Here is a 26,661-nt window from a genome sequence, read left to right on the forward strand (position 1 = left end):
ACTTCGTCGCAAACAACTCACATTGCTGCCTAGTTTTATGTAATCTCACTTGAAATGGCTCGCTATCGCCCTTCCAATGCAGAACTGTTGCGCTCAGACGTACCACACCGCACACAACCCACACCAGCGAGCACTCACAGTTATCGCATTCCTCCATCAACAATGGCGTCCGGCGGCAAAGGAAAAACAGGAGTGGGAATTGGAGCCGGCGGCAAAGGACTCGGTCAGGGTGGAAAGACGCCCAAGCGACATCGGTACGCGCAACTCACAATGACCACATCGCGAAGACCACATCACTAACATCCACCAGCAAGATCCTCCGCGACAACATCCAAGGCGTCACCAAAGGAGACATCCGTCGCCTCGCGCGCCGTGGCGGTGTCAAACGCATCTCTGGTCAGATCTACGACGAGACACGGTCGGTGTTGAGGATTCGCTTGACGGACGTGAGTTCCACTTCTCCCGAGTGAGTGGCGAGGGAAATGCTGATTACGATGAACAGATCCTGAAAGACATCTGCGCAGTAGTCGAGTCTTGCGGCCGGAAGACTGTGTGTGTCACAGATGTGGTCTTTGTACTGAACCGCTTGGGACGGCCGATCTATGGCTTTGGTGAGGGGGCGAGATGAGGACTGTCGAGGATCACTTCGCGGGATGTGACTACGGAGGAGTGCGCATGAATATACGACTACAGGTGGCGCATATGGTAGCGGACGCTTGAGATTCAGGTTGGAGCGACGATACCCATGAATGACATGAACAGGCTGGAGGACCGGCTTGCTGTGCCGCTTTGCGGCGCGGCTTGATTGCGCAAAGGCAAGGAGAGGAAAGCGTGAAACAGAAGGTGGCGAGATGAGCTTGCACAGTATGTACATGGAAACGCACAAATTTGCACGCGAGCCCTTCGAAACGCACTGATATGAAGGCTCCCAGGCGAGCAGTATCCTCCTTCGCGCTTCCAACTATACATCGAAGTCCCTCTCCATCACACACCACACAACCCGTACACTCTCCCCCTCCCCACCATCCTCTCACTTCAAAACGTATACAACCGTCCCCCAGCACCCTCCCCAAACCCCTCCAGCGCCAACCCCGGACTATGTCCCTCCTCCAGCAGCTCCTCCAGCATCTTCCGCTGCTTAACAACCTGAAAACTCAACCGACTCTGTCTCCATTCCTTCTTCTCCCTCTTCTCAACGACGGGTGAATGAACCGGACTCTCACCTCGCTCCGCCGCATCTTCAGCTGACGTCGCTCGTGCAGATCCACCACCGGTCAGGATGTTCAGTGTGCCTTGGAGGATTGAGGATCTTCTGCGATGTTTGCTGCTAGAATCATCAATTGGAGTAGGGCCGCTGGGCAGACCGGATGGGCGCCGAGACGGCTCACTCTTGTACGCTAAGGGTGAAGGTGGACTTTCATTCTGCTTTGAAGGGGTTGTTCTTGGTTTTCGAGGAGCCCATGGTGTTTCCGGAAGGTATGGTATCTCGGGAGGTGTGGTTGGTGCTTCTAGACGCTTGTTTCCTACTGCGACCGCCCCCTTTGCTTCAATAGGTGCGGTGAGGTCTTCTGGAGGCTTGTTTGCTTCTGCGTCCACTTCTGCTTCATGAGATTCCGGAGCCGGTGACATTCGAGGACGACTGGGCCCTGGTTTTGGTGATCGCGGAGGTGCTGAGACCCGCGAAGGACCGGCCTGTGGACATATCATCGTACCTCGAGACACTCCTGTACCAACGGCTTGAACCTCATCTTCTGGTCTGGCAAGGGTTGGCACTTGCGGTATGGGGACGTAGCCTCGCGGAGAAGTATTGAAGACTGCAAGCCTGGGCTTAGGGGACTGTAGGATGGCTAACACTCGTGGTGAAATTGGCGATGTGTTTACAACCGCCAGCTTAGCTTTGGCCAGTCTCGGAGTCGGCGGTATCTGGGGAGAAGTAGGTGAGTTATTGACGACAGCCAGTTGAGCCCTACGTAGTCTTGGGGTTGGTGGTATCGGCGGTAGGCCTTCGGCTGCCTCCTTTTTTGCTTGCTTGTTACACATCATCTCCCAGATCTTGCGCTCCAACGAGGCGTCATTCGTGTCAAGGCAGCTGAATCCGTGTTAGTTTATTGTCGTCTCTCGGTTAGATGGGTTTAACTCACTACTCACGCATCTCCTCGAGAGTCACGGTCTTTAGCATTACGTCCATCAGACCTCGTCCAAAGTCTTTCACCATTCGATTGACCTTTGGAGCAACCAGTCTCCTCGCAATTTCCTGCTTCTGCTGCCACGTGCTACTCTCATCGATGCGTTCGGCTTCTTCTCTGCCGTCTCTTTTCTTGTAAGCCTCATCCTGTCTGGCATTCGGGAGACCGGCCTCGTAGAGTCCTTGTGGATAGCCTTCAGGCGACTCTGTCAGCCCCAGTCCCTCGTCAAGGACATCTCGTGCGAAAGTGTCTTTTCGTTCCTCGACGATAGTGGTCGGTATTGATCCAGGTCTTGCGCCGGGGACAGGCAGTTTGCCGCTGCTTCTGCGGGATGCGATAGATAGTGACGAAATGCCAGGTCTCGATCCGGATTGCGATATGCCATCACTCTTAGATGGCGAGCGAATTGATGCTCCCAGTATGGCCTCCAACGACACTGTGCCGTTGCTACTTCCAGGCCTGCTGGCTCCAAGCTTGGTCGAAGAGCTACCAAAACTGCTCGGCGCTGTCTTGTTGCGCTGCATCATCGGTCTGGGCTTCGGCGACGTTCTATCACTGCCGCTACTTCCAATCGAAATGGTCATACGCTTCGTCACAGGCATGACCACAGGTATCGTCCTATGACTGGTGCCAGGGCTCACCTGAGATCCAGCACTGTGTGGTCGGGCACTGGTCCCATACTCAAAGCTAGCAAGGCGAAAGGGTACATACGATCGTAAGTTGCCGGTACCACTACCCTTGCTTGGTGTAGCGCTGCCAGTAGTAGAGAAAGATCTCATGCTACCAGACTGTCCAGATGAAAGTTCTCCGTCGAGCATGTTTGAATTTAGACGCTGTCCATTGGGCGTGACACCGTTGTCGTATGGCGAGCTCCATAATGAAGCAGCCATAGAGCTGAGAGAGCCGAAGGGGTTGCGAAGCCATGCCCACCTGCTTGATGATTGCGCGTTCGTGTCAAGATTACCAGGATCCTGCTGAAACTGAAGAATGTTGTTCAAAACCTCTTCAGTTCTACCTCGACCTAACACGTCTGTGTTGCCCGCATATTCCAGTGAGGATCGAAGGTGCTCTGCTGCTCTCTCGAAGCCATCTGGTCCAGCCAGATATGCCGCCAGACCTGCATAGTAGTGGCTCTGTGCGGCGATCCTGGAAAGTGTTTCGAAATCTTGCTGTCCAGCATCCGTCTCCAGCGCCAGTCTAGCTAGATCTAGGCCAGAAGTCGCACAGTCATAGGCGTCTTGGTATTGATCGCGGCTTGATGGCTGTCGAATCTGTGTAAGTGCTCGCACCAAGCGTATCTGGATCACCGTGTTGAGCGCTGCCCGCCCGTTGGCAGTCGCATATCTTTTGACGAGGTCCAGGTCGCGCTCGTACGCGGATGGGTCTTTGCCGCGCAGAGCTCGACCGGGCAAAGTGTCGTCTGTCGTCGATCGCTCGCTCTCGTCTTCAGTGGTAGTGGCGCCGCCGGAAAAGGCTTCAAGTATAGCATCGGCAGGCGTAGTAGGAATGTTACGTCCTGAAGTTAACCTATTATCAACTTGATCTTTATTCTCGACTTCAATGGTAGTGGCGTTGTCCGAAGATTCTCGAGCCCGACACGGGCCAGACGGCGGTCTATTGACAGGTCGTGAAGTTACTCCAGTGGTAATGGTGTTGTCAGGAGATGATCGACGCCGACTGGCGCCTGGCAGCGGTACATCAGCATGTTGTGAAGTTACTCCAGTGGTAGTGCTGTTGTCCCAAGCTTCTCGACCACCACTTCGGCCTGCAAGCGACAACTTGGCAAGCATCGGAGTTATACCAGTAGCGGTGATGTTCTCCAGAGATTCTGGTCCGCGACTCGGGCCTGCAAGCGGGACATTGCCAGTCGGTGTAGTTGCTTTAGTGGCAGCGGTGTTATCTCCCGATTCTCGACCACGACTTGGGGGGCCCGCAAGCGGGATATCTTCACGTCCTGAAGGTACTTCATCAGCACTCCGGTCTTCGTCTTCGTCTTCGTCCTCGAGAGGCGCAGTGTGATATGCGCCATCTTCATCCTGGTAGCCAAAGAAGTCTCTGGACACGTATGCTGCTTCGTGTCCTCCCTCTCCACATTGATTCCGGTCATCTTCGTCCTGACCATCAGAGCCTTGATCAGAGCCTTGGTCCGTACCTACTTCCTGACCTTCTCCCCTCTCTTCATAGTACTTATCCTCCACTTCGTCCTGGCCCTGGCCATTACCCTCGTCTTCAGCGTTCTCCTCTTCATCAGTCAAGATACTAGCATCTTCTGCACTCTCCTCTTCTGCATTCCCATCTTCTTCATCCGATCCTCCATAGTAAGAACGAGGAGCCGCATGTGAAGGCTGGAAAGCAGCCGGCACACCATCAGAGACCAGTCCCAGCTCGGGCTCCCCAACATCATTGCCCCTTTCCAGTCCCTTCAAGATATCAGGCTGCGACGGGTCCTCCACCCTGGGCGCGGTAGATCCCTCCGCCTGAAATCGAAGTAAATTCGCCCTCCGCTGTCTCCAAAACGGATCAACGTTTCCGTCCTCATCGCGTGCAACTTCGTCCGGTATCAGCGAGACCTCATCTGAGCTTTGAGATGCCGTGCGCTCCTCATTGAGCTGAGGGGCTTCCTCCTTGCTGCAGTCTTCCAGAATCTCCGCAGGCTTCGCTGAGCCTTCTGAAGTCTCCCTCTTAGCACTCTTGCGCCGTTCCAAGACCTCCCAATGGTCTTGGCTCCGCTCCTGTCTCTGGACATCCCACGCGGATAGACGTCTCCGCTTTCCGGACGACTGATTCCTCCGCCACCTGTACGAACAGCCATTGGGACATGGGACTCCTGGGGAGATCTCGCTCAACGGCGCGCGACATTTGCCGCAATGACAGCGCTGTGCACGTCCTCGCTGTTCCTCTCCTAACACCTGAGTGAGTCTGCACTTCCCGGACGCCCGCTTGACAATGGACCATCGCTTGTCGTTTTGCTCTCCATCTTCGGCTTCATCATCAGTTGCCATGCTTCACAAGGCTTGGCTTGCACATTTTGCAGCATGCCATCGTCTACCTTTTGGAATGCAACGAGATCGCTCACGAGATTCTTTGTTCTGTGCATCATCATCGCCGGATCGATATAGGCGATAATAGCACAAAGCATGACGGACTAGTCATGCCGTGACAAGGAGTCAAGAAAGGACAAAGGACCTACCTATCGTTCAAGAGGTTAGTACACGAAATATGCCGACACCTGGAAGTTAGCAAAGACACCATCGTGTCCATAAGCAATAGCCCACCCAAGGCTCCAGATTGACGACAAGCACGAGTTCCAAGCCATGGCTGTAGCTGATCCATCGAAACTCCTACTCTGATGTAGAATTCCTTTCGTGGCTCCAGCTCTCCCGTCCAAGGACCTAACAACAGTGAAGTCAACATCAGCAACGAGTCCGCTCACCGACGTGACGTGCACTTCCTGTGAGGTCGGCCGACGGCTGGCCGGCAAGAGGTCAGCTGCACGACATTCCTCGTGCGCGAACGATGTCCGTGCCATCACAGCAAAGCGCCGAAGTGATACTGTGATAGCAGGGCTCCCATGCCCGGCACTCGCATCTAAGCGCTGGCATGAGAAATCTGCAGGTGTATCATTGATCGTTGTACCTTCGTACCGTTATGTACGCCACAATCACACCAGAGGCTGAACGAAGGTGGTCGCGCGTAGGTGGCCGGTATCGCGCTATTATGTCGCCGCATGAGTCTGGATGGAAGTCGTTCAGTGTTTTGTGTCGTCCCGTATAGCTGTCTTGGCGCTGGTGACGCCTCAATCGCATACCCCCTACCCCACGCCGCCAGCAACATCGTCATGTCCTTCATCGCATCGTGCCACCACTGCTTATCTGCCGTTGTGTATCTCGTACCTATGTCCTCGGCACCTCGAAATAGCTTGCATACACTTTTTGGCCAAAAACTTATGCATCACGATATGCAGCCCATGTCAGCGAGGCGCAGCAACAGGTGTACTGTACGATAGGGCTGACTATGGAAAGTGAAAACCGTTCCTTCCATCACAACCCGAAAACCCGGGAGGCAGGGTGGCGAATTTGAGCACGGGCGCTTAGTAGACCACAGCGACTGCATCGTCACAGTGCAGTCCAGTCCAGCCTCTTCCATCATCACAAACGATCCCTCATCAACAAGCCTGCAAGCGTGTCTGTAAATCTGTGATGAGCAACGTGCTCCGCGGCACGGCAGTCGCGAGCTGCGACCATCCCACGACACCATCGCCTGCCCCAAAAGCCACCTGGACATCCATCCCGCACAGTTCGCAGCGGCAGACCAGGATGTCAGGGCTGTCGTGGGGATCAACACGGCTAGCACAGTTTGCGTTTGCTGTGCGCTGTCCTGACAGCTGCGAACACCCGCTCCGCAGTCCGCACCAAGGCCAGCAAGGTTGCTGAAGGAGCAGCGAGCCGGTGCGGGACAGGACAGGACAGGTACATCGCAACCTCGCAAGCGGCAACCTCGCAAGCGGCAACCTCGCAAGCGGCAACCTCGCAAGCGGCAACCTCGCAAGCGGCAACCTCGCAAGCTCAAATCGTACTTCACACATCCTACACCCAGCTGCATCTTACTCATCAATGCACTTACTGTATACTTCGCACCTTCGCCCCTTCGGTCTCCGAGATTTCCATCAACTCACATCGCAAGCGCCGCAAGTGACGACAACGAATCAATTCTGACGCCCGTGTTGTTGAACGTGTTGGGTCGTTGGCAGTTTGTGGAGTATGCATGAGTTCCAACAGGTGCTGCATCTTCAATCTCCATGTCGCATGGACTCCGGAGGCGTCCAGAGCCAGAGCCACATGGAACAACAGTACGCTATCCGATGCGGAGACACGTGGGTTGAGACATAGGTACATACATACATACAGAATGGCCGTGCACCAGCACAACACCGACGTGCAGATAGATACCTCCGGCCTTTGGTGGCTTGGGTCTAGATGGTAGAACTAAGACATCGCCATCCGGGTTCTGGGGAGCATTGGAGGCAGAGATGCAGGCAATGCTGCCTTGGATCGTCGTTTGGGCATGTGATGGTTGCGTCGGTCTCGTGGCTGGTAGACCTCACCTCGTAACACTCATGAAACACATTTGAAAACGTGGATGGAACGGCTATACCGATAGATCCTGTAGATTGGATTAAAAAAGACTTGCTATCTAAACTGAGCGAAGTGCAAACACATCCGCCCCGTACAAACAATTAATGATTCCCCACCAGCCACCACCATACGATGCGCGGTTTAGAACACTCTCGCGAACAATAGGGTATATCGCTGTATCAAAAATGATGAGATCCAATCAAAGATCATCAAATGCACACGGCACAAACTTTTCTCCCAGCCCTTGTCCTTGTCCTGTCCCCATATCATGCCGCGAGCATAATCAAGAGCAACTCCACCCACCAATCAGATGAAGAAACTCGTTTGTTTGTCGTGGCGAACCCGAACCATGCAGAACGTGAACGCTTCAGTACGTGTGACTCATATCCTCGCCAACGGAGCGCCTTGCGCATCAAAGAAGAAGCAGTTCTCCCATGTTCCATGTTCCATGCAGGTGGCGCGTGATCAGTCTATTCGTACAGTCTTTGCCCGGTATAAAAGTCGAAGAATGAAGTAATCCCAGTAGTGTTCCCGTGTAGTAGTAGTAAGCATCCCGTATCCGAAACTCCAAGTATGCGTTGTATCCCAGTAATAAAGTAACGGTGTTGGGTATCAGAAGGCGAAGTGCGATGTAATGACAAGAAGGCGGATGTGATGGCGCGGATTTGCCACCGTGACTCCAGGCAGCAGCCAGCCATCAACATTCTATGCTGTAGGGTTGCGAAGGATCTCCTCGCAGTTGGCGTCGAATCGCATGCTCCAGAGCCGCATGCCGGTCATGAGCTTCTCGGTACGCTCCAGCTCGCGATCGCGACCAAAGATGGAATCGACAAACTCGCAGCCGCTGTTCTTGCCCATGGTGACGTTCTTTGCGCTGCCGCTCTCCTTCTTTGCCGCTTTCCACATGTAGTTCTCGCAGATCTTGAGGAGCTTGTTGAAGCGCTGCCAGAGGCGCTCGCCTGATTCGAGGAAGTCGTCGACGAGGTCACGGGATGCCGTGGATCGAATCCGTGGCATGACCTCCTCTGCGCGCTTGACCTTGTGCGCTAGCTGTATGAGTAGCAGCCACATCTCGCCGGCTACCTCGGACATCGGAGTCGCCGGGCCATAGTAGAAGACTGTCCAATCATATATCCACTTGCCGAGTGAGTTGGCATCGAACACGCTGCCTAGCAGGAGGATAGGCTCTTCGGTTGGATCCCAGTTCTTGTATGAGTAACCGGCTGGGATACCTGCGCGACGCGCATCGTCGGCGGTTGCCTGCGCCGGTGGCGATTTGGTGGCTGTGCTGGGTCGGGGAGGCGGATTGGCCGGCTTGGTGGTGTATGATGCTCGACGAGGACGTGCTGATTGCTTGGTGGAGTCAGCGGCTGTGTAGATGGGGACCTGATCACGGGATCGTTGATCAGCTCGTGCGTAGTGGTAGCTTTGGCGACGCTGCTTGTACGGCGGCGGCGCATGCGATTCGTGCGTCTCATAGCGTGGCAAATACTCATATGATCGATCGTGGTTGTAGTATGGGTCGACATACTCCGGACGAGACGAGTACTGCTTGCTGGTCGATGACTTGCGCTGCTTGGTGCTTTCCGTCGACACTCGATATGTGCGAGTGCTTTCGCTTTTGCCGCGTGTGCGAGCAGAGCCACTTACATAGTCGGATTTGCGCTGCGGCGTTGATTGCGCAGGGGTGTTGTAAGTGGACTCTGGTGTCGATGAGTATGTTTGTTTCCGAGGTGTCGCGGTCGTGTAGGTGTATGTGAAAGTCGTTCCGTCTCCAGTGGCTCGCCGGGTGTGCTGAGGCTTGTAGGTGTATGATGGGTTGCGTGGCGAATAGTACGCATATCCTCTAGCAGGCGGTGGTGTTTGTGGAGGCGACCGGTAGTGGTAAGATGCGTAGCCAGGCGGCGCGCCGTATGTCTGGTATGTTGCCATCGAGCGACGGCGAGGCGACCAGACGCGCCTCTGATCGATGGTGTTATATCGTGTCAAATGCAGTGCTTCCAGGTAAGAATGTGTTGGTTCTATGACGGACCGTGAGGTCGACAGTGTGGTAGCGGAGGCCGAGAGGAGGAGGATTGTCGAGTCCCTGCCTGTCTGTGTGGGTACATTGAGATGTTGTTGTTGATTTGGAAGATGACCAAATCCAGACGAGATCCGCGAGAATCTCGTAGAGGGTGCTGGTAAGATATGCGGGTTCTTAGTAATGGTTGCCTGGATCTCTCTCAAGAGTGCGAAGAAGAGAACGAAGAGGTTGGTCAGGACGGCGGGCTAAGTTTAAGGTGCGCGAGGTGCGATCCAGGGGCGACGACCGACGAGTCGACGACAGAGCAGTGTGGCTGATGAAAGTCTGTCTGATTTTTGCAGTCTGTGTGTGCGGCGTTGGCCAGTCAGGAGGACGAGAACATGGCGATGTTCCCTGGCATTCCCCTGGTCTCAGTATGAGTCGAAGCGTTTCTGACGAGCACGGGAGCCCAACGTGATATGGCTGATGCGTTTTCTGCGGCGAGGGGAAGCATGCACAGGTGGAAACACGCAGCCGAAGGAGGTCCTCAGGCGGGCCGGCGGCAGAGCAGAGCGCACGTTTCTACCTGCAGCACCGAAGACTGGTCGAGGTCCGCCAGATATACGTCGTGTCGCACGTACAGTATCTGGGCAGTAGGGTCTCGTCGGACAACGAAGAGCAAGCGTGGCAAGCCACCAGGTTCTTGGAGTGACAGAAAGCAACACGCCTTGTGCATCCGGGCGGGCCGTAGATATTCTACATGTGCACTCAGCAGCGAGTTCAGGGACATGCTATCTATACGCGCTGCGTAAGCGTGGCGAAAGCGACGGGCTCAGCAGCGTCAAAACGACAGTGACACCACACCCATCTATATCCGGCCGAGCACACATGCCTGACCCTAGCATCACAGCACCCAGCGAGTCAGAGACATCATACAGTATTCCGTTCGCAGTCTGCAGTAGAACTGCACCTTCATGTTGATGATGTTGTGCACGGTAAAACGGTCGAGCAGCCCACCAAAAGGAAGGTGCAGCTGCAGGCTGTAGCCATGCCGAGCATGCGTGCTGGAGGATTCGGAGCACACTTTCACCCAATAACAGACGTTCCTGCAGGCTGCAGCGCTGGAAGGATTCGCATGCATGCTGTATCCAGACAAATCAGCGGCTTGCGTGCACCGCGTGCACCGCCCAGCATCCGCTCCCGTCTCCGCCCAGTGCCCTGGCACCGCTGCTTCCAAAACTTCGCTCATTTTCTGAGCCGTACATGTATCATCCATCTCGCTAGGGGGCCGTTGCCCAAACCCACGCACTCATCCCGAACATCTCGCAGCCGCACTCGGCGATCTTCTCTCAGCAAATGACTGGCCCGACAAGCTTCGTCGCAGACCAGCCCCCACCTGCCACCTGCTGCTGGACTACGGCAGCAGAACAGCTGTCGCCTTCGCGCAATTTGCCCACCCGAGCTCGTTGCAGCTTTGCTCGTATGGCAAAGCTCGTATGGCCACGGCGACTGGTCGACGAAGCTCACCAGACTGACTTTCTAGACACATGACGGACTCCTTGGACGACGCATGCTTTCTAGTCCCATCACGAACAGCGCATACGCCCACCGACATGCAGACGTTGCTGCACCATTCCGCCGCTGCCCCAGTTTGATTGGCCGACAGGAACCGATCGTGGCGCCAACGCCACCGAATATTCTGTGATAGGCTGCTCTTGCTCACATTTCTGCCCAACCGCTGTGCCAAGTATACCATTCACACAACAACAACACGAGGCGGTGGACATGGACGCCCCATTTTGCTGTGCGCTGGACCACCGCTTGCAGCTTTGAAAACTTTGCAATCTGCGATGCTGCGATGCATCCTCCGTCAACCTGGCCTGGCAGCTCGCACCTCGGCCACGGCGTCAATGCAAGCTGAAGCGGTGGGTTATGTTTCAGCCTGGTACCACCGCTTTGTGCTCAACAAACGTCGATACCCAGGCACCATCAGACCGTCTGTGATGCCGTACGATGCTCTGGACGGCAAGATTGCGTCAGCTTGCAATCACCAAATTACTCCCAGCGCAGTCAGCTGGTTTGACCAGCAGTCGTCCTGGCTGATGGCATATGTAACACATCCACCGATGCCTACAGCCTGCCAGCTTCCAATAGGGACTTCTGTCCATTAATTCGACGCGAGCGTGTAGCCGCAGGGGTTCACGCCTCTTAGTGCGGACGCCATTCTCGGCATACTCCCGACGCAAGGCGGTCACGACAAAGAACCCTTCCCCTGCGTTGTACAACCATTCCCATACGAGGCGACATTCGTTGGCTCTGTTTGTCGGGTGCAATCGTCAGCGCCCGTACCCGGAGGCACATGAACAGTCGTTCAAACTATCGATGCACATTGCAGACGGAACGTTGCAGCACAGCACCAGCAATGACAATTGAAAGATATGAGATCGCCTTCGGAACTGAATGTCCCCAGAGAGAAAGAGCACGCGGCAGCCACAATTGACCTTTGTGCGCAAGTCAGTCCACGATAGGCTCAGCATTGGTGCTGTTTCTGTCTCTTCATGCGTCGTCGATCCGGGGAGTGTCTCGTGGCTTAAGGAACGCAAAGGGAGTGTGTAACACGAAGCTGTTCTCACCTCGTCGACACATCACGCAACATTTGTGGCGGATGATCTGGTCTACTTTGTGTGACATGTGCAGCCGCACCATCAGGGAGATACAATCTGTGCTTAGGGACCATTGAGCCGCGTACGACCCATTCTACTAATGCCGTAGCAAATCGTATAGCATCTATTCATCGTTTTAGGGCTGCCGAAGGGCATGCTCAGCACACAACGTCACAGCTGCGCTGCTAGCAGCGAGGTATGGCACATTGAACCCGTGATGTGAGACTGTGAGTGCGAAGAAAGCATGTGTTGACTATTGACTATGATCCAGCACAGCCGACAGCTACCTAGAATTACTGTCAATGGTGAATCTCAAAGACCTCTGACTTGACAACCTTCGCCGGTCCATGACCAACATACACAAACCCACCATCGATATCCATCAAATCATCCTCCTCCGTCCCAGCAACCTCCTGCCTCTGCTCCAACACCCTCAAACTCGCCGAACAGCCTCTCGGCAACCCATCACTAGAAAAATGACAAAGCTGCATCGCCGGCCGCGACTCAGCCTCGTCCCACCCCGCCTCCTCCGCCAGTCGCGGAGAATCAAGCGGTGCATAGTGATCGATCGGCGAGCTAGGGTATCGATAATTAACCGCATACACACTCTTCAGGCTCGGAATCTGATTCCCATTCTGACCCACCAGGTACCAAAAGTCCGCCTGGAACAGCTGGCAGATCAGCGCCATGTGCACGTAATGCGCCTGGAACACTGGCGCGTGCTGAGCGCGAAGGCCAGTCTTGGCGGCGAAGTCGTCGTATATGCAGCGGATGTTCTGCTGTGGACGGTCGAGGGAGATGACTTTACGCTGGAAAGCGCTAGGTCGGCCGTTCATCAGGTAGTACGTGGGGAGACCTTGCCCGCCCTCTTCGGGGACGAATTCGATACGGCCGCCTAGCATGCGGTGCTCGAGCTCGAAGGCGCCGTCCGCTACGGGGTTGCCTTTGAAGAAGAATTTCGCGCGGTACCAGCTCATTTCGCCCTCTTTCGCGCGCCAGTGCGTACCGCGTGCCGCGAAGATGGCGGCGTGGGTGAGTTCGTGTGCGATGTCTCGGGCGATATCGAACATGGCAGCAGCCTTGAAGAGGGGATCCGCGCCGTCCTGGGCCGCGGCCATGGCGGCAAGGACTTTTTGCTGGCTGAGGTAGATGGTGCTCTGCTTGCCGTGGGAGAAGTCGTGGCCGTGGCCGGTGATGTCTTCACCGGCGACCGTGCAGCTGGTCGCTTGAGGGTCCTGGTTGACTTCGAATTTGACGTATTGAGCGAGGTTCTGGAGCAAGTCCATTGTCCTTTTCCTGGCGTCGCCGAAGAGGAATGCTTCGTTGTTCTCGACGAACTCGTAGCTTCGCGTGGGAGCGCCGAGGATGGGGCGGAGCTTACCTTCGAAGATGGTGTGCCAGAAGGGGATACTTACGACGAGGAAGCACGAGGCGAGGTGCAGGGCTTGCTTGAGGCTCCAGTAGTCGAGCCCTGGACAGTCCTCGAGGAGTTCCCTTCCGTTCACGTCCGCTCGCGCAATCTGGAAATTCCGCTTGCTGAGGATCTGGTGGATCGGCACCTCCCTAATCGTCTCGAGATTGAAGTGCGGCAGTTGCTTCTGATGGATCGTCTCCCAGGGCGCATAGTCGGGCAGACACGTCATATTGTGATCCGCGAACTGCTGCACCTCCTGGACGCTATAGCAGGTATCATCGGATCTGTACTGCTGCTTTTTCAAAGGGCAGTAGTCGATTCCCGTTCTCCTGTTGTTGTTATTATTATTGTGTTTGTTCTGATCGAACTTACCTTGCCACCAGTTGTCAGAAGAGCCTGCTCTCCTGTCTTGACTTTTACGCTTATTATTACGACCCATTTTTATTGCGGTAGTTGTCGTGTTGGGGAAAGAAGAGACCAGCTCTTGTGGGGATTGGGGGGGGGATACAAAGGAAATGTAAGGAAAGGGGAATTTTGACAGATGATGGGGTGGAAAGGGGGAGGTGTGGGAATGCGGTATATATTGGGAAGGGAAGGGTGGCGTGCTGAAAATAGATGCACATAATAGTGTTGGTATAAAGCGGAGTGTCAAAGAGAGGACAAAGGGAGCGAACAATGTCAATCGCTCACCTGGTCAAAGGGGACGACAAAGGAGTAGCAGTGCAGCTGTGCGGACATTGTGTGAATCGCGAGCAAGACACGTGCTTGGAACTTCCTCGTGCAACTGCGTGCAAGCCCATGATTCCGTGCGAAGACTAGATTCTAAGCTGCCTACAAGTATCGCTCATGTCACATCACCCATCAATAAGCCCCTTCCCTCTTCTTCCAGCCCGTCTGCGGCGCCAGCTCAATAGGTCCAAACCCACTCTGCACCGGCGTCCCAGCCACAAGCTCAAGCTTCTCAACCTTCGCACCCTCCTTCTCCAGAGCCCAAAGACTGACAGCAACATAGTTGCTACCCTGATAATTCCAAATGCCCTCCGGCACAGGGAACGAGTCTTGAGGACCAATGTTGTAGACGTACTTGCCAAATTGGTATCCGTTGACATACAGCTGGCATCGATAGCTTGGAGTCGTCGCACTGGTGTTGGTACTGCTGTTCGTGAATGAGAAGCTTAGTGGGATGTCGTAGCCTTGTGGGAATTCAAGGTCGAACTCCGTCGCGTAGAATGCTACGCCGGGTGCGTCGATGCCCTCCATGGGGCCGGTCTTGCTGTCTTTCCAGTCCGAGGTTGGGGCGCCTGGGAGGTGGTAGCCTTGACGTTCTGCGTACAGACCACCTTCGTTGAGTGGACCGCGAGTGTGGTCCTCGTAGTCTTCGCCGTGCAAGTTGCCGGTCAGCTTCCAGGTGACGCTGCTCTTGTTGTGGCCATTCAGGTTGAAGTCGATGACGCCGCGAGGTCTCTTCATTTGTTCGGAGCCGACTGTGAAGGCCTCGTCGAGGCCCATGTTGTCGATTAGAACGGTGATGACGTAGTCCTTACCAGCGACGGTGTTGGGGAGGGTGTAGGTCGTGTTCCATGTGTAGTACTTGTCTCCACCATAGAAGGAACCGACGAACTCATCGTTCAGCCAAAGTGAGTGACCATATGCGGAGCCTCCTTGTGTGGCCAGGTACAGCTCTTTCTCGCCGCCATTGGCTTTGAAGTGTCCACGGTAGATAAGGTTGCCAGTGTGGTAGCCGTAGTCGCTTGAGTACAGCGAAGTGGGTGTAGTCAAGTTGCGGATTGTGTTGTTGCTGTAAGTCAGGTCTGCGACAGTCCATGCACTGTCGTCGTAGTTTGACTCGATCTCTGGCAAAGTGTCGATGACCTTCCAGCCGATGGAAGATAAGTCAGGTACCGTGAGCTCAGGCTTCTTGAACTCAGCTGTGGCCGTCACGACGCCATTCTTGGCTTGCTTGAAATTCAGGCTCTCGCCGTTGAAGGTCAGCTCGTGGAGTGGCTCGGGCGCACCGATGACTTCTACAGGATTAGTGCAGTTGATGTCACCAGTCAAGTGGAGACTGCTGCCGTGGGCTTGAACAGTCCTAAGCAGGTAGCCTGCCTTGACGATTGGCGCAGAAGTGGCGTGCTTGTAGTTGGTGTAGTTCTTGGTGACCGAATCATCAGCAAGGTCAATGACCCAGTAGTTGTAGGCGGAGTTGCGGTCTGCGAGACGTCAGTGGTTGCTCATTATCTCTCATCACACTTGCTTACCCAGAATGTATACCGACAAGTCATCACCGACCTCGACTACCTTGCGCTCAGAGCTTGTCTTGAAACGGATGACCGAGACACCGTTCTTGCTGTCAGTCGTGACGCCTTGTCCTTCGACGCATTTACCAGTCTGAGCCCCAGCAATCGCAAGCTCATTAGTCTCGCCAGGACCGCCGTATACTACGAGCACTCTCTTGTTGCCGTACTGCTTCCAGGTAAAGATCTCAGCAGTCGAGTAGAGCAGGTTAATGCCCCCAACATCATAGTCGCTCACGAAGACCTTGGAATCCCTCCCGTGAAGTGAGAGTCCGTCGACCGTGATGTTGCCCTTGCTGGTAGGGAAGTTGAATCGGTAGTCTGTGGTGTCTAGCGTGTTGTAGGCACCGTGTCTAACAATGTAGAAGTTTGTAACGTTTCCGAGCAATGCAGTGGTTGCAATGGCACCATTGCCGGTGTAAGAGCCGTTGGCATTGCTATTGTTTTGTGGGAAAGCCGTGAGATATGCTGGGGACGCTTGCAAGAATTGCGCTTGGAGCTTAGCCTGGCTGTACTTCTCGCGGTCAACGGTACGCTCTTCAGTGATCACGGCGCCATAGTCATAGCTGGTATAACCGCCTGGGTGTCCCAAGTTGCCCCAATTCGTTCCGCCGTAAGTCATGTAAGTGCTGAAGATAGTCGCGCCAAAGGAGTAGATATTCTTGTAGAACACTCTCTCGAACTCTGGGCCAAGTAGAGCAGTACACTTGGCGAAGCCTGGGCCGCCCCATGGGTCAAATGCACCGCCTTGGAATTCGACGATCGAGTATGGTGTGCTGGAGCTCTGGTTCTCGTGCAAGTCACGGTAGTTCGTGGGCAAGGCGTTGTCCGGCCATGTGTACGGGTTGGCGCAGTCGAAACCGAGAGGGTACCCGTCGTGACCTAGTCAGGTGTTAGCACAATGTTTATTGTCAAGTAAGGTGCTATCTCACCATAGATGTCGAGTGCAGCTTCTTGTCGCGGAGGTCCAGGTGCGAAGTAACCTTGAGGTCTCGCATCGTTGCTGATGAATGGAACGACAATGCTGTTGTTACGGAACTGGTCTTCAACGTACTGGAAGTACATCGGGTCGGGAAATGGTTCGATGTTGTCCGTGGCCTGGGAGTATTCGTTCTCTGGCTGGAACAGAACGACAGGGCCTCCATTCGTGATCTGAGCTGCCGCGATCAACTTCGCGATGTTGACAACGTAGTTCTGCGTCGCTTCCAGGTAGGCAGGGTCCCTTGTTCTCAAGAGAGCAGGGACCCGTTGCATCCAGCCGGGGTAGCCACCACCTGATACTTCAGCGTTGATGTATGGTCCAGGTCGAGCAATGAGGTAGATGCCAGCGGTTTGCGCAGCCTCGAAGAATGGTTCCAATGCAAAGACACCTTCTGCTTCGAATTGACCGGGCTTGCCCTCGAGCAGAGCCCAGTCAAAGTATACCGAGACACCGTTGTAGCCTAGAGCTTTGATCTTCTGGAAGACGTCGAGCCATAGAGATGGTACTGGCAGTCTGAAGGGATGGAACTCTCCAGAGTAGAAGAGTACACGCTCGCCGCGGACGAAGAGAGATTGCTGGACTTGATGTTAGTCCTGCTTCGGTCTCCCAACTATATGCCTCGCCTCACCTCGTCCCATGTCACCAGATCTTGCAATGCCTCTCTCTTGTATGACTTGATCATCATATTGGGCTTGCCGCCAATGGTCAAGGCGGCGGTCTGGACTGCTGCCACAGACAGCACAGCTGCCTTCAACAGCTTGCCGAACAACATCTTCGCTCGCTTTCACAAACAAAAGATGACAATGTCGGAAAGAGTTCAAGGAATCTTTCTGAGCGAGGGCGACGAGCTTTGTACTCGCCCTTCGCTGTGTCTCGCTCCGAAAGACATTGCATCCGTCAAGCTTTTGGCGCTTTTGGCAGTGATGCTTGCTCAAACGGGAAGCTTGACCTGCCGATCAGGTACGGGAGCTGATGATGATGCCACGGAAGAACACAACGTGAGCGGGGCCTGCACTAGTAACACGACTAGCGAAAGAGAGGCGATGACATTAGGCGGACCTGCCGTCCCCGGGCGTGAGAGGTGGAGATATATGGGGAAACAATGCGAGGGACGAGGTTGATGTCGTGCTGTTGCTCCGCAAAGAAGTGAGGAGAGCTTGGAAGAGGTGTCGGGATGTGGAGAATATCTTCCGCAGATCGACAGTCGACACGATCACTCATCAGCAGAGTCTGTCTTGACCTCTGATCCTTCGAGCACCACTCATGCCGACCCTCCACTATCAATCAATCAATCAATCAATCAATCAATTCATCAATTCATCAATTCATCAATTCATCAATTCATCAATTCATCAATTCATCAATTCATCAATTCATAAATCAATTCATCAATCAATCAATTCATCAATCAATCAACTCATCAATCAATCAATCAATCGATTCATCAATCAATCAATTCATCAATCAATTCATCAATCAATTCATCAATCAATCAATCAATCAATCAATCAATCAATCAATCAATCAATCAATCAATCAATTAATGCACCCGTCATTCTCTCCCCGTCGTACGTGTAGGCCATCGCCGTACGGACCTTCGCTTCCACCCCGACCACTCCGAGGACGGTATCGAGCTTGTTACGAGATAGAGACAATGTAGCTATTCGAGGCTATAGTAGGTCGACCCGTTTTCCGAATCGATCTAAAGAGCGTGAAGTATTAGTTTATAAGCTTTATATAGCTACTTAGCGAGATATACTATTATAAAGCGGTAGACTATCAAATCCGATAGATTCTAACAACCCGTAAGCTCCTAGCATCGCTAGGATCGTACGGAAATGCTTGTCTAGGCCGTAATAGGCTAGCGCCGGACTACCGGCTTATAATATCTTTAGAACTAGCTATGTTCTAATTATATTAAAATCTAGAACGCTCTAGGTAGTCTAGAAGACAAGCTATAGAATTTAATAGAATCTACGAGATATAACTTCTTATAAATCCGCTTCTTATTATAAATATACTACGTAATAGATTACGTAGTATAGAAGGTTCTAGGAGTCTATAATTAAATATAAATAAGAGTAGAATAAGCCCTCTAGATAGGATAAGCAAAAAAGCAAGTCTACTACTCTTAACTACTATTACCTCGACTATTATACTCGATTTATTACGACTATCTACGAATATCCTAAGACTAGCTTCCGCTACGAACACCTTTTAATAGGTTATAAGCCCGAATCAGCTCTTAGCCTACGGAACCTAGTCGCCTCTACTAATTAAGAACGATAACTACGCCCTATATATATAATAAGCGGCGTAGCAACCGAAGAAACCCGAGGAAACAAACGAGAAACGGCAAAAATCGCGCGAATCTACTAGAAGGTCCGATACGGATAGGGATTCCCCGCGTCATAAATAAGCGGGCTATACTAAAAAGGGAAACACCCTAGATATCCTAACATCCTGGCGAAAAATGAGCGCTAGTCTCGGCAAACCTTCCGTTTACGGAAGTACCCCGCATTTCGAAGCTACGAGGATTACGACTTATTATAATTATTACAACTTCGTAAATTCAATAACTCGACAACCCTACGACCTAAAAATACAAACTAACCTATTTCCGGATCGAGAATATACGACGAATCTAACTATAGAGAGCCTGTGGCGTTACAAAGTCCCTTCGGAGCGCTATCCTAAGTAATTAGGAATTTTAGCGTTACTAGTAGTATAAAATCCTTACGAGGAACCTACTAGCAATCGGTATACTAATACGCTAGGACGAAAAATAGCGAAATCTGAGGGCGGGAGCCTGCGAAAGTAGCTAAAGTATTGTGCCTATCTCTCTATAAAAGGAAAGGGCGATTTTTAAATAAAGCTCTTTACTTTCTAAAGGACGATTTTTAAAGATGTCTTTAAATAATAAGACATTTAATATTACGCGTCTAAGGGGCCAATCTAATTATAAATTTTGGGCCCTAAGGATAAAAGCGTACCTTATAAAAGAAGGCCTAAATAAGGCTATAGAGGAACCTATTACGGACGATAAAGAAATTAAAAACAAAGCGCTCGCCGTTATTAGGTTATCTATCGAGGACGGGCCTCTTCTACAAATTCAAAATAAGAATACGGCCCTAGAAGCGTAGAATTCCTTAGAGGACTTATTGTTAAGGGTAGCCCGCGACCCCCTACTATAGCTACGTCGGCCCGGCTAAACCGCGGACCTTCCGCATCGGGTTAGCGCGGCTTAGCTTTACTTTATAACTTCGCCGCGCCTCGCGCTCCTCTTTCGTAGCTTCGTAGAACAATAACTATCTCTCCCGGACCCTATAGTACGCGCGCCCTTATAGTTTGTTCTACTAGCCTACCTAGATTACGGATCTAGGTAAGGGACGCGTAATAATAGGAACAGACTTATAGAACTAAAGAACACGCGACTACGAGCGGGTAGCAGAACACGGTAAGGCGCTAAGTACGTAGATACCTAGGAAAGTTAACGCCGCGAAGACCTTAGCGATAGCGATAGGTCGCGTTAATAACTATACTATAACGAGTCAGTAGGACTTATAGATCTAGAACGGTATACTACTACCGGTAAAGCCCTTAGGCAAGCGCACATCTCTTTTCCTAGATCTCTTATCTTTTCTATAGCCCTAGACTTAAGATAACGACCGGCGTATTACGATTAATACCGGCGTCGCTCTTTAGTAGGAGTTAGATATAGTATAGGAGAAGGTACTCGATAGGGAACAGAGAGGCGCTATTAACTTTATAGAACTCTACGAGCTAAAGGAGTACTAGGAGAAGGGTAGCGACGATATACTACCCGTTTACTACTCCCTCGACGAAGCCGAATATATCGCCGCTAGCGATTTCTAGAACGTCGACGCGAACGACCTCGCCGAGTTAGTCCGAGACTATCCTAAGACTTTGTACGACTTTATCCTACGAGGATTTAACACTACGTAGACCGCTACCGAGCAAGTCGACGTCTTATAACGTATAAACGCCCTCTAGAACGACTAGTACCGTAACCTCTACGCCGAATACGACCGTATCTATTAGATACTTAGAACCGAGAAGTCCGCCTTATAGAAGATAGTATAGGATCTCAAGAACGTACTAGACCTAGCCGAGATAAAGGAGGTCTAGGATAAGTATAAGTAAGCTAATGATCTATATAAACAATTTCACGATCTTAGTAAAAAGGAGAAGAAGAAGGCATAAGATACTAAGAGTATAAACTAGGCGTTATAAAAGGAGATTAATAACTTAAAGACTCGACTCTAAGCTATAGAGGACAACACTACTAACGGTAATAGGCGTCGAGGCCGTAGTCCGTCACGCTCGCGCTCTTACCCGCGAGAGACCTCCCTCGAGAAGCTTTAGCGTATATATCGTAAAGCCGCTACCGGGGGCGGTAGGGGTAGTAGTAGAGATAACGATAATAATGACGGCCTAGGCCGTAGCGCTAAGGATAAGGATCGAGGCCGCGATAATCGCCGCCGTAATTAGCGCTAAGAGACGGTACGTACTAGAGGAGGACGTACTAATTGTATATAGACACCGCTAGTAGACCTCGCCGAGCGTCTTATTAATATCGACCGTACCTTAGAGCGTAGTATAGAGATCGGTAAGGGAGTGCTAGATCCTAAGAAGTTTAAGAACGATACCGACCTATCTTTCGATAGTTAGTATACGAGTATCCTACTAAAGCTTATAGTAGCGACCTTCCGTACTAAGTAGGATGCCCTCCGCTTCCTATATAGATAGACTAATAGTGAAGTCTAGACTACTATTAAGCTACGTATCCCTATCCTAGGACATTAGTTATATAACGAGTTTAGTACCGGTAAGGAGCTACTAGACTAGATAACTCGATAGTACGGTACCCGGAACGAAGCTATAAAGGCTATAGTCGATATTATAACCTATAAGTAGTAGTAGAAGGAATCCTTTATTATATTCTTCGTACGTTACTCGAAGTTACGTACCTAGATAGACTAGGGGGATAATACCGAGCTAATACTTTTCCGTAACCGCCTAAACCGTAAGTACTTCGTTAAGACATTTAGCGACCGAGAGGTTAACCGTTGCCTAAATAGTATATAGGATATTATTAAGGAGTACACCGAGTTAGACAAGACCTTCTACGAGACCGAGTAGCTATACCCTTAGTAGGACAATAACCGCCCTCGTAGTAGCGGCGGAGGAGGTAACTAGAACTTAGGCCCTACTAGTAACGTAATAACTACTATAGCTACCGTAGCTAGCGCGACCGGTACGATCGTATAACGCCTACTATAGTACTTAGGCATTAAGAAGAAGGAAGACTTACTAGTATACCTTTAGAATCTACTACCGCTTAACCGCGAGGGTCGCGAAGATCTAAAGAAGTAGGGTAAGTACTTCCGTTACCGTACCGGACTATATATTACTAGTAACCCCGAGTACGAGATATACGGCTACGACGGCGACTACCGCCTACCTCGACTACGTAACGTAACTCCGAACTTAAGCGCCCTCGCTACCGAGTAGGGAAATGCCGGGGCCACTACCTAAGTATAGTAGATAGTAGTTAGAATAAGAATTAGAAAGAGTATAAGATCGAGAGGTATAGAATATAAGAGACGGACTATAGCGGAGAACTTAAAATATCGGCCTATATATTAGAACTATAGTTACCGGATATATACCCTTATATATTACTGCCTATAATAATATAAAATAGAAAGGCACGAGGCCTACTAGATTCTGCTTTAACCTCTCTCTTTCTCGATTAGAAATATATACGCAAATATAACATCGCTCTAATACCCCTAGTTTAGAGTAATAACTTAATACTAGGCGATAGGAAGGCGAGTACTAGACGTATTATATACGTAGCCTTAGTCGACGTTGTTATCGGCGGTTATTATCACGAGTAAATAATGTGCTACGTAACCGACCTCGAATACGAGATCGTCCTCGGCCTACCTTAGTTAAGCTAGTATAACCCTAATATCTTCTAGGAAACCGGCGAAGTGGCCCTTAGATCAGACTACTACTTTAGTTACTATCTTCGTAGGAAGACTTCGACAATAGTTCAGTCCCTAAACTACTAATACTAGCAACGTACGAAATACGGACTAGAGCCCTTTACCGGGGAGTCGCTAGGATTTACGGTAGGAGGGGCGGAGTTAAACGTCTCGTCCTTATATATAGACGACGAACCCTTATTATTAGAGCTTAAAGCCTCTAGAGTATTATCTTCGTTACTATTAAATAGGAACACGATATATTCGAAAGCTCTTATTAAGGCTATTCTAACGATATATAAAGCAGGCTACTACCCCTAGGACTAAGGGAGTTCTACCTTATTTAATCTAGATAGCTTAAAGCTCTCTTCACCCTATTTCTTTAGCTCTAAACGCCGCGGAGGTGCCTAGCTACATTAGGCAACTCCTAGGCAATAGCAGCCTAGGCTACGGTACTAACGGCGCCTACGGCCCTATAGGCGAAGCCCCCCTAAGACAACTAGTAGCAACTTATAGAGGACGTAAAAAGTATAGAAACTAACAATTAGCTCCCTTACCGGTCTCTATAGGTAATGATCACTTAGCTACGTACAGCGCTTATACTATCGTATCACCGAGGGCAACAAGAAATAAGGACGACGTCCTAGGCGATTAGTAAGGCCACCCGGAATCAACACCCCTATAGCTAGGCATCGGTCGCGGCATCGATACTAGGCCCCCGCCTAACGCACGATATAGTTACGATCCGTATTGTAGCAAAGGAAGACTAGGCCGAAGTTACGAAGCTATCGAATAAGGAGCTCGCCTAACGAATTAACTAACTAGGGGTGGTCGTAGTGAACTAATATTCTAACGGTACTCTACAGATCTATACTAGCTCTACTACTACTAGGAGGCACCTAGAGGTATAGCTATAGTAGGCATCTAAGGTTACGGCATTAGCGAAGGTCTTAACGAAACAATTTACGATCCTAGTCTACGATATACCTAAGGAGTTTGACCTAACTAACTAGGGTCACCTACGCGCTCTCTAAGAGGACAACCCGGTCACTCTTAACTCTCTAATCTAGAAGGCGACTTGGCTCTATAGGAAATGGCTAGAAGGTAAGAAGGCCTCGGCGCTAATAGTATAGCTATAAGACGCGAAAGCGGCGGATCTAGCGATAGAATAAGGCCTAGTCTAGTAATATAGCCTTAAGATAGTAGAAAAGCACTCCTTATCCTTTTGTATCCTCTAATGCTTCAAATGCTAACAGTATAGACACCAAACCTATACGTATATAAACAAGTAGGCCTGCTCGAACTATATAGGAGACTATATATCTAGGGACTATATATCGACTACGAGACGGTACGCGAACTGTCCGGGGCACTACCTATCGTATAGTACGGAATGCCTATAGCGGAAACTAGCGAAAAACAAGGCAATCACAAACAGAACCGTCGCCCTAAGATTCTACGGCAACCGTAAGGCTAGCCTATACCGGAACTAACTAGCGGCGGTCGGGTATAAGCGCCCTAGGGCCGAGAACGATATAAAGGATACGTAACTTAGGGCGTACGGGAGGCTACGTACTCTACTAGCTACGGCGAGGGAATCTAACTAGGCCTAGCTCCCCTTTAGTATATAGCCGATAGGCGTAGACTAGGACGTATAGGGTAGTAGGACATAGGACGATATAGAGGAAATAATTGTCGATACTAATAACTAGCCTCGACACGCTTAGTATTATCTAGTATAACGTCAACTATAGTAAGGATATAGTCTAGAACCATTTCCTATACGAGGCGGACCCGCGCGTCCACTACGTCCTTATAATCTAGGAGCTATAGATTAACCTATACTATAAGAGACTAATGACCTATAAGTTACTAGGCTATACGACATACCTACGAGGCGACGGCAGACCCCGTACATACTTCTATGTCAGTAAGGATATACTAGAATCCGACTAGGAGGTAGTGTACTACGTAGACGAAGAAGGCGGGGGCGATATTACCTCCCTCTACGTAGGTAGTACCTAGATATACAACCTATATATATAACCGCTAGCCTCGAGGTCTAGCCGCGACCTTAGAGTCTATAGACACCTAGATAGTGCGCTTAAGAGACAAGGGTGCTATATCGTAGTAGTAGGAGACTTTAATATACACTACCCTTCCTAGGAAAGCCTTATATAGCCGTACCCTATAGCCGACGAAGTACTCGACTTGATAGCGAGTAACGTAATTGCCCTTTATACCCCGAAGGACCTAGGTACCTAGAAGAGAGGGGGACTCTAAGGCACGATCGACCTCTCCTAGATCTTAGATAGCTACTACTATACGGTAACCTACTATAGGATCGAACATAAACTCGAGGCGTCGTCAGACTATATGCTAGTTAGGACCTCTATTACGATATAGATATAACGTATACTAGCGAGAACCCCTAAGCTAAACTAGGGAAAGGCCTACTAGGCTAATATCTAGGCGTACCTCGATGACTCTAAGAGGCTAGTCTAGATCGCGTAGTAGTAATACAATAGTAAAGACGAGATAGACGAAGCAGTCTAGGGGTTAATAGACGAAATAAGAAAAGCGACCTTACTTTACGTTCCGCTTACCTAACTAACAATATAGTCTAAACTATACTAGACGCTAAAGTACACTACGGTAGTATAAGAAGTAAGGAGAGCCAGCCGGGTGTGGACGAGTAGCTATAGCGAGGAGGCCTCGAACGTATATAGGGAGGCATACTAATAGAAGAAAGCTATAATACGGAGGGAGAAAGCAGTCGGCTAAAGGGCTATAGTAGAAGAAATTGCCGGTAAGCTAGAGAGGATATAGAAGCTAGCGAAATGGGCCCGATAGGACCCTATATAGGGCCCCTCCTTCTCTATCCTAGCGCTATAATCGCCTAGTAGCCCGGTTAGCGACCCCGAGGCCAAGGCGCGTCTACTAGCTAGTAAGTTCTTCCCGCCCCTAGTCGAGGCTGATCTAAGCGACATAAACAGCTCTACTCCCCTAGCCCCTAGTATCGCGGTCTAATAGGAGGTGTCCGAGGGAGAAGTTGCCGCTATACTAAGGAAGTTGCCGGCGAAGAAAGCCCCGGGGCCGGATAGGATCCTAAACGAGCTACTAAAGAAGTGTAGAGATTAACTAGCCCTAGTAGTTATAGCGATCTTTAACGCCTACCTATAGACCGGATACTACCCGATAGCTTTTGAATAATCGACGATAGTGGTCCTACGTAAGCCGTAGAAGGAAGACTATACGTAGGTGAAGTCGTACCGCCTAATTACGCTCCTTAACACTCTTAGGAAGGCGCTTAAGAAGCTAGTTATAACGAGACACTCCGAGGCGGTAGAGGAACACTCCCTACTCCCGGACACCTAGATAGGTACGCGCCTATAGCGATCGACGCTATCTGCGATAGAACTTATTACCTCTTAGGTAAAGGCTATCTAGTATAAGAATAGGGACAAGGTAGCTTCCTTACTTAGCCTAGACATATCGGGAGCCTTCGACTACGTGTTATACCCGCGGCTACTCTATATCCTAAGGTCGAAAGGACTCCCTAAGTGGCTTGTCAACTTCGTACGGTCCTACCTCTAAAACCGTAGTACGTCGATCCTAGTCGGCTAGTATAGAAGCCCATTTTAAGTAGTCTATACTAGAATCCCGTAAGGCTTAACGCTAGTACCTATTCTGTTCCTCTTCTTTATAGCGACGCTACTCCTAGCCCTAGAATCCTAGAACACCGCTACGAGCGGCTTCGTAGACGACATAAACATCCTAGCGTAGTCTTCCTCGACTAAGGAGAACTATAGGCTACTAGACGAGAAGTATAAGATCTACGAGGACTAGGCTAGGAGGTACGGGGCTCGGTTTGCCCTAGAAAAGTACAATCTAATACACTTTACGCGCCGGCTACGGTTCTATAATATATAAGCTTCTATCTAGATATAGGGGCACACGACTAACCCGGT

The 26,661-nt window shown here is 51.0% G+C and overlaps 6 protein-coding genes across 6 annotated transcripts; 2 read left to right on the top strand and 4 right to left on the bottom strand.

The window, feature by feature from the left end:
• Positions 1-54: 54 nt before the first annotated feature.
• Positions 55-628, top strand: CLAFUR5_11517 (Histone H4; the record flags this gene model as incomplete). The annotated part of the gene is made up of 3 exons (XM_047910665.1): positions 55-254; positions 311-446; positions 503-628. The coding sequence occupies 3 exons, from the start codon at positions 55-57 to the stop codon at positions 626-628; spliced, it is 462 nt and encodes a 153-aa protein (XP_047764912.1).
• Positions 629-1,035: 407 nt separating this feature from the next.
• On the bottom strand, positions 1,036-5,188 carry CLAFUR5_11518 (uncharacterized protein; the record flags this gene model as incomplete). The annotated part of the gene is made up of 2 exons (XM_047910666.1): positions 1,036-2,089; positions 2,142-5,188. 2 exons carry the CDS (start codon positions 5,186-5,188, stop codon positions 1,036-1,038), a joined length of 4,101 nt encoding a protein of 1,366 aa, XP_047764915.1.
• Positions 5,189-7,534: 2,346 nt separating this feature from the next.
• CLAFUR5_20074 (uncharacterized protein) lies at positions 7,535-7,786 on the top strand (the record flags this gene model as incomplete). Its single annotated transcript, XM_059462918.1, has 1 exon — positions 7,535-7,786. One exon carries the CDS (start codon positions 7,535-7,537, stop codon positions 7,784-7,786), a length of 252 nt encoding a protein of 83 aa, XP_059319093.1.
• A 240-nt stretch (positions 7,787-8,026) lies between these two features.
• On the bottom strand, positions 8,027-9,253 carry CLAFUR5_11519 (uncharacterized protein; the record flags this gene model as incomplete). The annotated part of the gene is made up of 2 exons (XM_047910667.1): positions 8,027-8,707; positions 8,972-9,253. The coding sequence occupies 2 exons, from the start codon at positions 9,251-9,253 to the stop codon at positions 8,027-8,029; spliced, it is 963 nt and encodes a 320-aa protein (XP_047764916.1).
• Positions 9,254-12,285: 3,032 nt separating this feature from the next.
• On the bottom strand, positions 12,286-13,839 carry CLAFUR5_11520 (uncharacterized protein; the record flags this gene model as incomplete). The annotated part of the gene is made up of 1 exon (XM_047910668.1): positions 12,286-13,839. The coding sequence occupies one exon, from the start codon at positions 13,837-13,839 to the stop codon at positions 12,286-12,288; it is 1,554 nt and encodes a 517-aa protein (XP_047765391.1).
• Positions 13,840-14,261: 422 nt separating this feature from the next.
• Positions 14,262-17,448, bottom strand: CLAFUR5_11521 (putative beta-galactosidase A; the record flags this gene model as incomplete). Its single annotated transcript, XM_047910669.1, has 4 exons — positions 14,262-15,610; positions 15,659-16,576; positions 16,627-17,251; positions 17,305-17,448. 4 exons carry the CDS (start codon positions 17,446-17,448, stop codon positions 14,262-14,264), a joined length of 3,036 nt encoding a protein of 1,011 aa, XP_047765390.1.
• Between the last annotated feature and the right edge of the window lie 9,213 nt (positions 17,449-26,661).

The sequence above is a fragment of the Fulvia fulva genome, chromosome 8 (genome assembly GCF_020509005.1).
Source record: "Fulvia fulva chromosome 8, complete sequence".
Taxonomy (NCBI): Eukaryota; Fungi; Ascomycota; class Dothideomycetes; order Mycosphaerellales; family Mycosphaerellaceae; genus Fulvia; species Fulvia fulva.